The 15,891-nt window shown below is 39.8% G+C and overlaps 1 protein-coding gene across 2 annotated transcripts in view; it reads left to right on the top strand.

Moving 5' to 3' along the window:
• Positions 1-15,717, top strand: part of PTCHD4 (patched domain containing 4) — a 94,016-nt gene extending 78,299 nt beyond the window's left edge. For both annotated transcript variants that reach the window (XM_069805657.1, XM_069805656.1), the window contains exon 3: positions 5,707-15,717. In XM_069805657.1, coding sequence (XP_069661758.1) covers positions 5,707-7,340 — 1,634 coding nt within the window. In that variant the 3' untranslated portion in view covers positions 7,341-15,717. The remainder of the gene's footprint in view (positions 1-5,706) is intronic.
• The last annotated feature ends 174 nt before the right edge of the window (positions 15,718-15,891 follow it).

Raw genomic sequence — 15,891 nt, 5'->3', positions numbered from 1 at the left:
TTTCCTCTAGACAGTATTCCCTTAATTTGCTTGTCAGAATACTAAATACAATAGTATTTAAAAACTTGCTAAGTCCAGTAGAAAGATGTTAAAAGCCTTACTGAGAAAGACAGCCTGTCTCCTTCTCCTTCTTTCCATTAGGCTAGTTACTTTTCAAAGCAAGAAATTAGGTTGACTTGAGATTATTTGGTTTTGATAAATCTGTATCAGGCTTTTCTGATCACCTTCCTATCCTCTCAGTGATGGTAAATTGGTTTGCAATTGCTTATTCTATGATCTTTTGAGATATGAACTAAGCTGATGGGCGTTAAGTTCTGCAGGTCATCTTCCTTCTCCTTTTTGAAGATAGATACTATGCTTGTTCTCTCTGTTCTTCTTGGACCATCCCATCTACATTCATGCTCTAAGGTGACTGCTAATAGTTCAGAAATTGCTTTGGCTTAGCTTTTAATTGATTCATTTCTTCAGGCTCTTCCAGCTTGAATAAATTTAACTGAATCAAGTGGTCTTTAATCTGTTATTTCACTATTCTCATTTCTATCCCTACCTTCTTCTAACTTATTTTAAATATCTGCTCATAATTAACCTTTTATTTTGAAATTTGAGGAAGAAAAAGCATTATATATTTCCACATTCTCTGCAGCCTCCCTTATTTGCTCTCCTGACCTAACATGTAATGGAATAAAAATTTCTGTTGTCTCCTTTCTGCTTAAGTAGTCATAGGCCATTGCCTGTCTGGCAAATAAAAAGTTGCTGTACTTCATTCATGTCATGTTAGTACCTGAGAAACTTGACAGTTTTGACCCAGAGCTAAAGACCCTGTGAACCTTCCTAGAACTGCTCAGTGAACTTAACTCCACTCTCAATGTTGTCAGTGACATTAGCGATGAAGCTGACGGAACAGAATTTTACAGAGTGACTGTGGTGCCTGAATCATCAGAAATGTCAGAGAACGTTCAGAAAAAAATGGATTTGTATCCTTCTTGGAAAAGGGGAATAGACCTGCTTATTTGGGGAGAACAACAGAGGCTGACTGGAAAAAATGTTATCAGAGTAATGATGTGGGAAAACCAGTCAGGCAAAGATTTATTCTTGTGGCAGCAAGGGAATTACTGCACTGTATTCCCCAGTTCCTGTATTTATGTGATAGAGCTGACGTTATCTGTAAAAGGGGGATAAATGGAAATTTTACGTTTGTGTAATAATAATCAACTTAAGAAAATCAGTGCCAATTTTCATCCTCAAAGAAGTTACAAATGTCAATATTTTATTACCTTAAGATGTTACTAGTTCTATTAGAAAAAAAAAAGTCTAGACCTTAATTACAGTATTCTAATTTTCAGTATTAGTTTATACTCTTGGGTAGTCTTTGCATACACATGTTTCACAATAAACCCCCTTTCTATTAGTCATTACGTACCTACCCTAAGATTAAATGCACCCAGGTACTCATCACTGAGAATGTGATACACTAAAATTTATTAAATTAATAACAAAAAACCATGGCAAATATGCAACTGTGAACATAACATTGCAGGTGGGCAGATAAGTGACATTTTGGAATAAGCAGAGAAAAGTCAATATTGCTGTAAATTGTTGATAGAGCTGGTAGAGCATTGCTTCACCTAAGGCTTCTTTGGAAAGTGATAATCCATCACAACTTAAACCGTTTCTGCGAAAGGACTTCTTCTAATAAATTTCCAATTTAACTACATTACAATGATCCGCACTATTGTTTTAACATTTTCAAAATCTTTTATTTTTTGTTTGATTTTGCCAATCACATTTAGCTCTGATTCCTAACAAGAGACTCCCACATTTATTCTTTCCATACATTTGCATGTATAACATGCTGCAAATAATGGCCCCATTTCAGTTACATCTAGAAGAGGGATAAAGATCTCAGAGACTACTGCAATCCTAGAAGCTTTGTGAAAACTGATGTCTAGAAAGAGGAAAAAAGTCCCAGATTAGTACTTCCTAGAGGAGGTAGAAGGCAGAATTCAGCTATTTTATATTTTATTGGTAACATCCAGATGGCAAATTAGCACATTCATCTTGGACAGCCAGCAAGGAGCACACACCCAGCTGTGGACATGTGGTCGATGAGATGTGTCAGAAGGGTGAAGGATGCTGGAATTATTCAGATGGGAGATCCCAGGAACAAAGGACACATGCATAGAAAAAGTTTTATTAAAGATGCTGTTCATGGACCAACAGGTTTACATTTTGCTTAGTTCAGCCATAAAGTTTTACTGGCTGAGAGTTTGAAACAAACAAAGGCAAGTCCTTCCTTCATTCAGCAAGTATGAAGTTATAAAGATTCTGGTAGCAGGAGGCTGTGGTGGCCAAAAGTATGCATCCATTTAGAAATGGATTAGACAAACGAATAAAGGTCCCTCAATGCCTCCAAACATGACGTTGCAAATGTAGCCTCTCGTTTTGGCAGGCCTCTTGGCTGAATGCAAAAATCTCAGAGGCTGAAATAGGAAAGAATTACCCTGTGTGACCTGTTTCCAACATCCTTTTCTTGAAAATCTATCCCTGCACTTTGTCCAGTCAACTAGAGATAGAGCAATCCTTGGTTTGACCCAATGTGGCTACTGTCATGTTGTTAAAGGCAGAAGAGAGAAGGTAGAGAGGAAAGATGTTCTCCAAGTCTCATCTGGACTCTAAATTAGTGTTTCCAATTGTGAGGTCTGTAGACCAAGGATTGCCTTTGTCTTAGATCACAGCAGGGTACCTGGGAGAGTGGGGGGAAGAGAGGAAACTGAGGTAGAAAACAGCATCTCGACTCAGTGTGATCACTCTGTCCTCAGTGGAACAGTCTTGACGGGATGGGGAGATGGAAGGAATGACACCAGCAATAGGAGCAGAAATCCTGTGCTTTTACTTATCTCTTCAGCCTTCCCATAAGAGAAGAAAACAAAAAGAGAGAGAGAGAAAGAAGAGGGGTGCCTAAAGCTGGAAGAGAAGGGGCAAGAATGAGGTGAGGAGCTGGTTCGGAAAGAGAGGTGTTATGGACATATGGGAAATTAACAAGTTGTAAGTGGTAAAGTCATACATTAAAGAGACCTTTGTCAGAAATGTCTGGAAAAGAACCATCCAAAATCAGTCGGTGGATGGAGAAGGGGTGAGCACAGATATCTGAGGGAGATCATTGTGCTCTGCTGTCCCCACAAGAGAATGAAACCCACTCACTGAGGTGCTGGAGCGTGTCCAGAGAAGGGCAACGAAGCTGGTGAAGGGTCCAGAGCACAAGTCTTATGAGGAGCGGCTGAGGGAACTGGGGTTGTTCAGCCTGGAGAAAAGGAGGCTGAGGGGAGACCTGATCGCTCTCTACAACTACCTGAAAGGAGGTTGTAGCCAGGTGGGGGTCGGTCTCTTCTCCCAAGTAACAAGTGACAGGACGAGAGGAGGTGGCCCCAAGTTGCACCAGGGGAGGTTTAGATTGGATATTAGGAAAACTTTCTTCACCGAAAAGTGTTGTCAAGCACTGGAAGAGGCTGCCCAGGGAAGTGGTGGAGTCGCCATCCCTAGAGGTATTTAAAAGACACGTAGATGTGGCACTTAGGGCCATGGTTTAGTGGTGGCCTTAGCAGTGCTAGGTTAACGGTTGGACTCGATGATCTTAAGGGTCTTTTCCAACCTAAATGTTTCTATGATTCCCATAACATTAAATTAAGCCATACCAGGACATGGGCACTAGAAGTGGTAACCAGCCAGCCTGGTCCACACCCTGCAGGGTACTTTACACGCTTGTTTTAAGCATAATATAAAATTTCATCTGAGTCATGGGATTCTGCAGCTCTACTGAGCCCAAGGAGCCAATTCTTTCTGCTTGATGGTCCAAAAGTGACAGTGTGCAAGACAGCTGAGCCTTTCGAATTTGAACAGACTCACCCTAAACTTACCAGGGAATTCAAGGTCCCTCCTGAACCAAGATGCTGATTCACAAGAGAGCAGCATTTCCATACAGGCTTTTTGCTCACTGCAAGAATTCTGTAATACTGTATATTCATCTTTCACTGGGGACACAGATTTGCACTAAAACAGGTAACATTCCCAGAACTTGACAGTTTATGCTGTAATTTTCCCTGTCTAGAATGGTTGTCAGGAGTCTGCTTTGGGCAACATAAGCAGCTATATGAATCTAAACAATTTAAATCAAAAGACAAACTCAACAGACTTTTTGTTGCCTATTACACACTTGATTATTTGCAAATGTCCTGTTGTCATATTTCTGGTTTTGTTACAAGAAAATTACCTTTGTGTATGCTTTGTTGCATGCAATTCTGCTGCTGCAGAGAGTGAAGGCACACAAACAGAGGCAGGAGCATCTGCAATCTGCTTCTACTTCTTTCTCTGCTCAGCAGTGTGTTTCCTTACACTGTCCAGAATTTTGTCAGGGCTTGATATAAAGTGCACAGAACTTTCCACTTTCTCATCCAAACCTAAATACGTGTTTTTAATTTTTGACCAAAATTTTTATTCAAAGCCAAATCCTTTTGGCTTTGTTTTTTAATGTTAGTTTTTATATTTCCCCCCAAACTGAAATTCTCTAATGGGAAATAAAAGAATATGGGGTGTATACACAGATATATATTCAATGTATAAATTATATGAAAATGTATACGTAAGGAATAACTTTTACTAGTTAAACCTTTTCCAGTAAGATTAGCTTCAACTTTACCATTCTGTCCCAAAGTTTAATAGCTGGAGACCTCCTGGACTGTGACTGTGATGAGTAAAATGAAAGTAAGTCTGTATCAAGCTTAAATTTCTTAAAAAATTATACCCCTAAAATACTTCTCAGGACAGAATACAAAGTAAGAACCTGTCATGGAGCACTGACCACGTCTGACTCTTTTCTGAATGTTCTCTCAGATGAGCTGAGGAGTTCCTTCTCATCAGGAGGAACTCTGGATAGCTGAGAGAGAGAAAGAGGGACATAGGGAGACATAATCATGAAAAAAAAAACCATACCTTTTCTAGACAATTAATGCGGACCAATGATTAAGCCATTACTGTACTCTCCATCATTACCACCAGCATGTCAAATTTCACATAGTGTGGAAACTTGTGTACTATCACTGAGAAGTTCCAGTTTCACTCAGTAGGTAGAGAACCATCATACAAATTATTCTGGTTATTTGTACTTAATGGCAGTGTATTTTTTTCCTTTGTTCAGCATGAATAACCAAGATGTCCCTTTCTTGGTGACACCCATTTCTCAAATAAAGCCTTTAATTTATACTCTGTGGAAGAAAATGTTGTTACTTGCATTTTTAAGTGTTTCAAACTGAATCCTTGAAAGGTGTAGTAGGACGCCACAAGGAACTTCAAGAATGAACCCCAGACTTGAACTAAACTTCATGTTCTCCTTTGCTCTACATCTGCAGTCCATTTGGGAACTAATTCAATGCCCATTAAATTCAATGAGTGTCTTTTAAAGAGTATTTCATCATTTCATTTCTGAGCATGGAGAGTCTCAGAATATCAGGCTGTTAATTTAAGCACCTGCATATGAATTCTGGTATCTAGTTTTAGGCAGATACTTCACAATTTTCCATTTGTTCAACTGGTGAAAAAATCATAACAAAACTTAGCTGGCAAAATTTTTGACTACTGGAGGATGAAAAACCTGGAGGATGATGGGACCCCCTTTATTTATGCACATGTATACACTTTGTTTTCTCATTTCAGGTCATGGAACCAAAGGAGTGTTTGAACTTCTTTCAGGATGGCGTCGAACCAGAGAGAATCTGCCATTCAAGGACAGAGTAGCAGATGCCTATTCAGATGTCATGGTCTCCTACACAATGACAAGCTCCTTGTATTTCATAGCCTTTGGCATGGGTGCAAGCCCTTTCACCAACATTGAAGCTGTAAAAGTCTTTTGCCAGAACATGTGTGTCTCCATCCTGTTGAACTACTTCTATATCTTCTCCTTCTTTGGCTCCTGCCTGGTCTTTGCTGGCCAGTTGGAGCAGAACCGTTATCACAGCATCTTCTGCTGTAAAATCCCTTCAGCCGAGTACCTGGACCGGAAACCTGTGTGGTTCCAGACCATGATGAACGATGGCCATCAGCATACTTCTCATCATGAGACCAACCCGTACCAGCATCACTTTATCCAGCATTTCCTCCGAGAGCATTACAATGAGTGGATTACCAACATCTATGTCAAGCCATTTGTGGTGATACTCTATCTCATCTATGCCTCTTTCTCCTTTATGGGGTGCTTACAGATTAATGACGGAGCCAACATTATCAACCTTCTTGCCAGCGAGTCTCCAAGCGTCTCCTATGCCCTCATACAGCAAAAGTATTTCAGCAACTACAGCCCGGTGATAGGCTTCTACATTTACGAACCTCTGGAGTACTGGAATGGTACTGTGCAAGAAGACCTAAAAACACTAAGCCAGGGGTTCAATACAGTTTCCTGGATTGAACAATATTACCAGTACCTTCGAGTGGGTAACATCAGTGCAACCAACAAAAGTGACTTTATCAGCATCCTCCAGAGCTCCTTTTTAAAAAAGCCAGAATTCCAGCACTTCAAAAATGACATCATTTTCTCCAAAGCTGGAGATGAGAACAACATAATTGCTTCTCGTTTGTACCTGGTGGCCAGGACTAGTGAAAACACACAGAGGGAGGCGGTAGAATTGTTGGAGAAGCTGAGGCCACTCTCTCTTATACAGAGCATCAAGTTCATTGTGTTCAATCCTACATTTGTCTTCATGGACCACTATGGTTTATCAGTAACTATGCCTGTCCTGATTTCTGGTTTTGGCATCCTGCTGGTGTTAATACTGACCTTTTTCCTGGTTATTCATCCTCTGGGAAATTTCTGGTTAATTCTCAGTGTCACCTCAATAGAGCTGGGTGTCCTTGGCTTGATGACCTTATGGAATGTAGACATGGATTGCATTTCTATACTGTGCCTTATCTACACTTTGAATTTTGCCATAGATCACTGTGCACCCCTGCTTTATACATTTGTACTAGCTACAGAGCACACCCGAACTCAGTGTATAAAGAACTCCCTCCAAGAGCATGGGACAGCCATTTTGCAGAACGTTTCTTCTTTTCTTATTGGGTTGATCCCCCTTCTCTTTGTGCCTTCAAACTTGACCTTCACACTGTTCAAATGCTTGCTGCTTGCCGGCAGTTGCACACTTCTGCACTGTTTTGTTATTTTGCCTGTCTTTCTAACCTTTTTCCCACCTTCCAAAAAGCACCACAAGAAAAAGAAACGGGCCAAAAGGAAGGAACGAGAAGAGATTGAATGCATAGAGATTCAGGAGAATCCTGATCATGTTACAGCAGTCTGAAAGGCTTAGAAAAAATAGTATATTCTCTTTTTAAAAAAGCGTTGCACAGAGATGCAGGGAAAATAGAGCAAAGATCTCAGCTGCTTGTGCTGGCCAGGTCTGACAAGGCAAAGGAAGATCAAGAAGGGGTATTCATGACACATCAAGGTGCAAACTTTTTTTAACAAAAATAATGAAAGTAAAAATAATCTCAAATGTTTCCTTTGAATCCTCATTCTCCACCAGGGAAGAGTCTGTTGGCCATTAAGTGTTCCTGAATCTCAAACTGTAGCTCTGATGGGAATTGCCTGATCTGACATATGTAGGACCGAAGCAAAGGTGAAAAAAAGAGTTACCGTTAAGTAAACAGTAGGGAAAAAGGCAGATTTGTTTGGTAAAATCGTCCATGGAAAAGAAAAAGAACAACAGCATTTCAAATGAGAAAAGGGAACAAGACCAAGAGAGATTAAAAAATGCCATGGTATTTTTTTCTTATTTTCTTGAGCAAGTTGGTTAAGATGAAACTTATGCACTTGGGAAGTAGATGTTAAAAACAATCTAAGCCAAAGTACTTCCCAGTTCTAGTGTACCGTGTGTATCTGTAACACCACAATTAGAGTTTTATTGTGAATATGGATGGCAAAGCTATACGGCTAGGGGATAGATGTACTGTTCATATAGGAGAAGAAATAATCATAGCCATTTGGAAATTTAACATTTAGTTTCTTTACATGTGACACATGACCTTTATCCCAAGAGGTCACAGCTGGTAGTTAATACCGTACACACATTTTGGTATTTCTGAGTTGTGAAATTCCCCTTGAACGAACAGATCTCACAAAACTAGCCCAGGCCATTACCACTGCAGCAGTATTTGCAGTTCCTGCAGTGTAACACTTCTGAATTCTAAATTCTGTGTTGACATTAAATACTGAATATTAATCAAGCAGGCGCTTTAAACGTAATGATGGATTGCATATCACAGGCATAATGTGATCGTGTAACAGCTGAGTCGGCTCTGGAGCACCTGCACAGTATTATCATTATATATCTGGTCCAACGGATGAAGGGATAGGTTTGCTGGTCCCTGCAATATGCTGCAGGAAGTGGGATTTTCCCCTTCTTTAAGCAAAACGTCAGTCAAATACTTGCCACACACACACAAAAGACCTTGTTAAGGTTTGCACGGGGCTGAATTAACCCCTAGTTGTAAGAAGACAGATCGGTCCCCTGTGGGAAGGGGAGGGGAGGGTGAAATGTCTTTATTATTATTATTATTCCTAAATATTTGAGTGTTGATGTCTGCAACATAAAGCTTTGTTATGGCAGTTGAAATTTCACAGGAGAGTGCAGTAAATCCGCAGTTACTATGTGACACTAGAAATTGTACTGTAAAGAACTATGAATGACTTTCTCTGCTTTGTAAACTATACAGCTTAGTAGCCCAAGAGAAGGGATGAAAACAGATCTAGCCATTTCAGTTTGCTCTTGGCCCAGTTCTGCACTGGAGCTTGCCATGTCCATCTCCCCTTTCAGTATTTTAAAAGGGCTTGCTTTCTACTCTCTGGAATATTGTATAGCATCACCTACATGAGCAATGTCTTCCTGAATATATAGTATCCATGAGGACACTATGTAAAGATATCACTACATGGAGTGTTTATGTCTACTTTGTTTTACTTGTGGGTACCTTTAAAAGATGTCTGGAAGCTGTTTGCCTTCCAAAATGTGTATACATGTCTATTTGTGGCTGGTTAACTCAGTCTCAAACCTGCAGAGTTTGCTGATGAGGGTGTGTACATACGTTTTACTAAAAACCTCTCTGCAAGAAGTTGATTCTTTGTTATGTGACGTCTCACCTCTTTCTACTGTTTCATGGTTAGGGAGAGCCAGAGAAAATTCACCTGCAGCACAAAAAGCCATTTGAATGCCAGTTCTAATGTTCATTAGCTGCTTCTGTTTCCAAGGAATGCAGTTTCGCCTCTTCTCTATACTTTCTGTACTTTGCCATTACCATTTGCCAAAAATGACCTCTGTGTTTTAGGAGTGGTCAAAGCTCTTGATTGTTCAAGGAACCTTTTGTGTGCAACAGGTTTTAGAGAAAGATAAATTTTCTAGATAGGCAAAGCTTCCAAAGTTTGAATCCAGATCGAAACTTCAGGTGTAGCTAGATCAAGGTTACTGGTTTGATGCAAGGGCCAGCTGCAAAACTGAGATCTAAATACTTTAGTAAGGTTTAGGAGCAGGGGATGCTTTAATGTTGGGTTATGGCTCAGATGTGTCTCTAGTTGGGAAGTATTCACTGACCTTGATTTGCATCTTGAAGGCATTGTGCAATATCCATCCTTTTTAGAACAGTCAGTTATGAATGTCAAGTTTTCCATACCTCTTCTTACATTTCTTCCACTGCCCTTACAAAACCTGGACTGTTGCAGCACAACTGTGACCCTTGGGTATCACTTCTGGAGGTGTCACAGGAGAAGTTGCTGGTCTTTTCTTGTGCTGCCCTGCTGTATCCCAAGGATCTCTCTGTCATGCGTTGTATTGAAGAAAGTAGCATTTTCCAAAGCCATCAAAGCCAAAATTCATCTCAGCTGACTTTGGATGTTGACAATGTAGATATTTATACCTGAGTTTCCTTTATGGCCATAGGAGAGTGACGGACACTTCTGACCTATTTTACAGTTGTGCATTAGGTGTAAATGAATCACAACTTAAAAAAAATGCATATTTCTGTCCATTGGTGATAAAGGAAGTTTAGCACAATTAGTTCAGACACGGACATTGGCAATGCAGGCTCATCCAGATTTGGTAAGATTAACCTCACTTAAAATGACCAAATATCAAGTGAAAGAGAAAAGAAAAAACCTTCAACTTGCCTCCCAAGCATCTATTTTAGGGACACATCCCAGGAGTAACTCAGCTGAAATTCTATGTTTGGCTTATGAGGTTTTTACACAGAACAGATAGTTTAAAAATTGCCACTGGAATTCCCCTAGCAGATAATGGTGAGCTAAGAAATCAGAAGATGTCAATATCGAAGGTGGGCTCACACAAATGAGCCAGAGTTTGATGAGATGTCAAACCAGCTTCTCTCTCAATATCATGCATGCGCAGTAACACTTGTATATACCAGACACAAGATATATAAATTACACTCTGCGACAAGAAGTTTTTTATTTCTATGTTAGTGCAGGAGTGAAGCAGAAAACAAATGAGAACTTCCATGGATGTAATTTTATTACTTTATTTATCAACCATTTTCCAGATCCACCAAGAAAGGTGGATCCTTCCAGTTCACACTGGAATCATTTGGGGATGGAGAGTCCATATTTTTTAAATCCTTCTCCTTTTTTTGCTTATTTTGCTCTCAGTCCTTTTCAATAAATTCTGCCCTTTTCTGCAGCACCTGTTCAGCTCAACTGAGCTACATAAGCACCTGTGAAGAAAGGACATAACACATGCAAAACAATTTGGCGCTCTGATACACGCCGCATATTGGATCTTCGTTATACACTTTTTTCCCAGTTACCATAAGTCCCCTGGGATATTGTGCATATTCATTTAATGTCTGGTTTTATATATGGTCTACATAAGCTGCCAAGAACCCTGTGTGCATTTCCTACTTGTTTTGGTTTCATTCCCTCAAAGTCTATTGGTTTGAATTCATTGCTGAGATAACTCTGTTGAAGTCAACAGATTTATTGCCGTGATATATCTGGCTTTGCATGCTTTCTATTTGGTAAAAATGTGAAATCATGACAAATGAACCTCTTACATTGTTGATATGCTTGTTGAACAATATATCTGTCTATACTCTATAGCCATTGTTGCATGCTGCATTCAGGAGGCTGCAGTGAAGGTATATTTTCTTTCTGTAATTTTTTCTTTACACTTTCCCATGCAGGCTATTTTAACCTTAATTATTCTATTCTTCTGTCTTTTTTATTAGAGTTAAGACTTCACCTCTGTAGTCCAGTACTTGATGTTTCATAAATTTATTGCCTAACAAAGCAACATACTTTTTATGGCCAAGATAGGTATGGATGCATGGCACCTTGCATGTATAATTTAAAGAGATTATCTTCAGGGTTATTGTTCTCAACCTTTTACTTCAAACAATTCCTATTTAGGATGTAACCTGCCACATGCTAATATTTATTTGAGTTCACTTGAACAACTCTGGTTTTGAAATTTTCTCCAGTGGGAAGGAAAAGAACCAGAGGGGAAGGAAGAAATATGAAGTAAAGTAGTTGTGTAATCAGTGTTCTTTTTTCCCAAAAGGCTTTCACTGCTCTACTCTTAATTAAGTCACACTGAGTAGTGACTCTAGCATAATTAAGATTTATTTCAATGGAGTTATTCCATATTTCACTGTGACAAGAGCTTGGCTTATTGTCTTTATGCAAGTACCATGCTAAGTCTCTTTGATTAATTTTTCTGTAATTATAAACTTTAATAAGTTCTTTTTCATTGCAACACTAGGTTTTTGAGTACCTCAAGCTCTCATTTGATGTCTTAGGAAACACTGAAAGGAAGCAAAGTTAGGCAGTTAGTGAGCAAGAGACATGCTGTAGCGTTGGGGAAAAGGGATGCTTCACAAAGAGGCAGCGTATCCTCCAACAAGGCTTTAAATAAAAAACTATGTTAAGGCTATCTGAGAAGATTCAGGTCAAGTGGAAACCAAGTGAAACATTGTCTGGAGGGTAGCATAATCAAATTCTAGACAGTCAAAACTTCGATTCTTCTTCCATACCATCTTGCACAAACAATTATGCATTTGAAAAGGGAAGGAAACTGAATACGGAAGGCAGCTCATCCATCATCTAAAATGCTTCTTTTCACCATAGTCTTCAATAAAGCAATGTCACAGACCAAGTGAGTGCAGATTGTCCCACCTCAGCATGGGCCTCTCCATGACCTGTTCTCCATGTACAGCAAGGAAGGGATCCCATCTTGGGTTTCACACCCTTGGGGAGGAAATTTAGAGCTGCTTCCTTACCTGACGAAGCTCTGAATGAGAGCTGAAAGGTGCACACCATGCTGCACACCCAGGTGTTTCATGCCCCCGTTGTTTGCGCTCTGCCTTCTTATGAGCAGCAACACCACAATCTCCTGGAGATACGCAGAGGTACCTGCCTGGCACGGAGTGCTGGCATTCATCATTTCTCCAGGAGTAATCTGGAATTTGTGATCACAGCAGCTCACAGGCATACACTTCTGACCAAGAAGGTTTTAGGAGCTTTTTTAGAGGTGTTCTTTGAGAGATCCCCATTTCTCACTACAGAGCCCCACACATTACCTCATCTCCTGAACGCTGGAGAGGTGCAGTGTCTTCTTCTGACACGTCTGTCAGGCAGAAGAAAGTTTTCTGGAAGCCTTTCCTTTTAATCCTCAAGGCTTTCTTTTCCCCAACTGTTTCTACCTCCTTCATGGCTTAAAAATTAAAGGATCCAATGAGAAATTTGGATGTTCAACCTACCCATAGAGGTGCGAAACGTCATTGCTTAACCACAGGGTTGAGGTGGGTTGTGGGTTTTCAGGTCAAACACAGGGATCTGGCCTTCTTGCCCAGACAGACAATCAAAATCCTGCTGAAAACAAGTAAATGTGAAGCAGTTCTGATCTTCATCTTTCCTTGCTTTCTTTGTTTCCTCTCTGATGTACCAATGTGCCCACAACACTATTGTCATTTTCTTCCTGCTTCCTCATTAAAGAAAATAAAGTTTCTCTTTCCTGCTCCCTGAGGCTATCTTTCCTTTGCAGCTCAACTTACTTTGTACTTTAATCTTCTGTGTGCTCTCAACCTCTTCAAAATTTTCCTATTTATTTTTGAAAAGTCTGAAAGCATAACCCCGTTGAAATAAATGGAAGATGCTTGGATGCATCAAAGTACAGGCTCTGGTACAGAATGAGCTAATTTATAACAGCACCCAAATAGCTAAAAACTTTATTCAGACAGAGAAGTGTCTGTAGGAAAACTCAGAAAATAATTAAGCTTGAGCTTCCATATTTCTGCACTTTTTATCTCATAAACTTCTACTCTTTCTGGTTCTTTTAACTGTAGGCATTTCTTTTTTCAGCTTTTATCATAGAAATACCTAGTTTTTTGCCACTCTTCTGTCTCAGCAACAAAAAAATATGGGCATTACTTCATGCCCTCAAAAAGAAAATATTCCCCTGCTTGGAACATTTTGTGCCATGTTTCTGTTCAGAGCACATTTTCCAGGCTGAATTATACAAGCCTCTGGAAACAAGTATTCTAGTAGAAATGCTGATACAGCCTTAACTAGAGAAAAATTAGTGGTACCTCGACAGTGTCCTGCTTAACTTCAACCCCTCTGCCTCAGCCTGCTGGACACTCCGGGCAGTAGTTCTAACACAGATTGATAATGGTCTCCCCATTACTTGCAACACCACTATTTTGGCAATGTCAGCTGCAGAGTTCTCCTGAGCACACATCAGGGTCTACCCTGCTTATGTACTAAAATCATGAACAGATTAGCACAACTTTTGCTGGAGAAGGGATATATCCCAAGGTAAGGCAGTGTGGCAGCCCTCTGCTGTAAGACCGCTTCCCAGCTGTATGTTGGATGTTGCACTGAGTTCCTCCGTAAAGGACAAAAAGCATCACTTTTCTTTCAATAAGCCGCTTGAGAATAGGATATGAACTATTGTAGATTTAGTCACGGATAGAAATTTTTTACATAGGAATTTGAATAGACATGTCAATTGAATAGAGAGTAAAAGTCGACATGAATAGAGAAATCTTGGTCTGAAACATTTTTTTTCTATTTCTCTTGCAATTCTGCTATGATGCTTCTCTGATCTTATTTCCTTTCATCGATAAGGACCGAATTTTTTCACACTTATCACACCAAAGATAATCCCTGACCTACAAAAACATCCTGTCTGCCAGAAGCAGACTTTCTTTTGGAGGAAACCCCATTGGTTTAAACTCCATGTCAAGGGAGATTTTGCAGCATCTGGCACAGCAGAAGTGTTAGTATGTACCTATTCAGACATAGGCTCTCATTCCCAGTGTGTAGACCCAAATACTAAATATGTAGGATTTATGGCATGTGTGATTTTGCCTCTCCAGAAAAAGAAGAGGTAGTCGCAAAATTCAGTTCTGCAGCCAGGTCAACTTTCCACTGTGAGGTGGAAAAGCAAAGAGTGACCAAGGTGCCAGCCGAGCTGCAGTTATTGTACCTGTGTGAGAACTTCAGGGAGGGCTCATTTATCTGTGAAAGCCTAAACAGTGACAGTATCTAGCCCTGAACAAGAATTTGTTCTCTTCTCACTACCTCAGAGAGCCACGCGTGTAAAAATAAACCGCTACTGAACAGCACCATGAAACCTGATCTAAGCCCTGAGCACGATAAAGTCAGTTGAAGCACAGAACTTAGGGTGCAACCTCTTAAGACCAAGGCAGTTATTTTTAGAGGTGATTCCAGGTTTTGTAATGACACAGGTACTGGAATTTAATCTTCAAAACTATTAAATATCTAGGGAAGTCCCTGGCACAGCTTTGGTCCAGAAAACCAACTCTATCCCCAGCAATTCCTGGGCACAGTCTGGGTGCTGGCATGGTCCAGGGACCATTCCCACCAGATGGCTTCTTTACAGTTACCCGTTTTTTAGTCTACAGAAATGTTTAAGAGTACGGACATTGACAGGCCATGCCAGCCTCCTTCGGAGCCACAGAGCAACTCCTGACATTGCTTCGTTTACTAGCAAAGTTATAACTTCAAACAACAATGCAGCTTATTTTCATACTGGTATTTTGCTTCTGAAGATCTTAATCTCGCAAAGCATTCAAGTAAATGATTTACTTTAATCAAATTCTTAAGTCTCATGGACTGGGACATCTTTAAATTTAAGCATGTGTTTAAGTACTGAGCTAAATAAGGACGTACTTATCTCTGTGCTACAAGTTAAATATAAGCTTTGCAGAAAAAGAGGCCTTAAAAGAAAAGGCCTTTTCCCCATAACATACTAAATCCTACAATTATAGTAGCAATTTCACAATATGTAGAAAGACCGTGCCAAGCACATATATTTTTCAGGGTTTCAGTTTCCCTGATGTGAGACATCTCAGGGACATTTTAGTGATTTGTTACTATCATGCAACACTCAGGCAAGAACAAAGCCTTGCTGAGCACTTTTCCTGGAAAAATAACAAGAAAGATATTTGACTCAAAATGAGAATACAGTATTTTATTATGTTAAAGCCCATTTCTAAAAGAAAAAATGAAACTTTTCATTTAACATAATTCATTATTTCTTTCAAGTGATATCGTGAAGTTCTCGATATGCTTCTATTATGGATAAGAGAGGAATTGCTTAATGAAGTTTAATTCAGCTTTGCCAATAAAAAAAAAAAAAGAAAAGAAAAGCTGGCTTTGTGCCTAGTGTAAAACTTGACATGGCATCATCTATTGCTTTTTAATTAAATTAAATGTGAATGGTGACATGAACGGGGCAGAAGTGGAGAATCATACTATACATGTCCTTGGGCTGCATCTGGTGAGGAACACTTATGTACACCAGGAAAAGAAATCAAGTCCCC

This window comes from Haliaeetus albicilla, chromosome 18 (assembly GCF_947461875.1).
Source record: "Haliaeetus albicilla chromosome 18, bHalAlb1.1, whole genome shotgun sequence".
NCBI classification, from domain to species: Eukaryota; Metazoa; Chordata; class Aves; order Accipitriformes; family Accipitridae; genus Haliaeetus; species Haliaeetus albicilla.
This window is presented reverse-complemented; position numbering and strand designations above follow the sequence as displayed.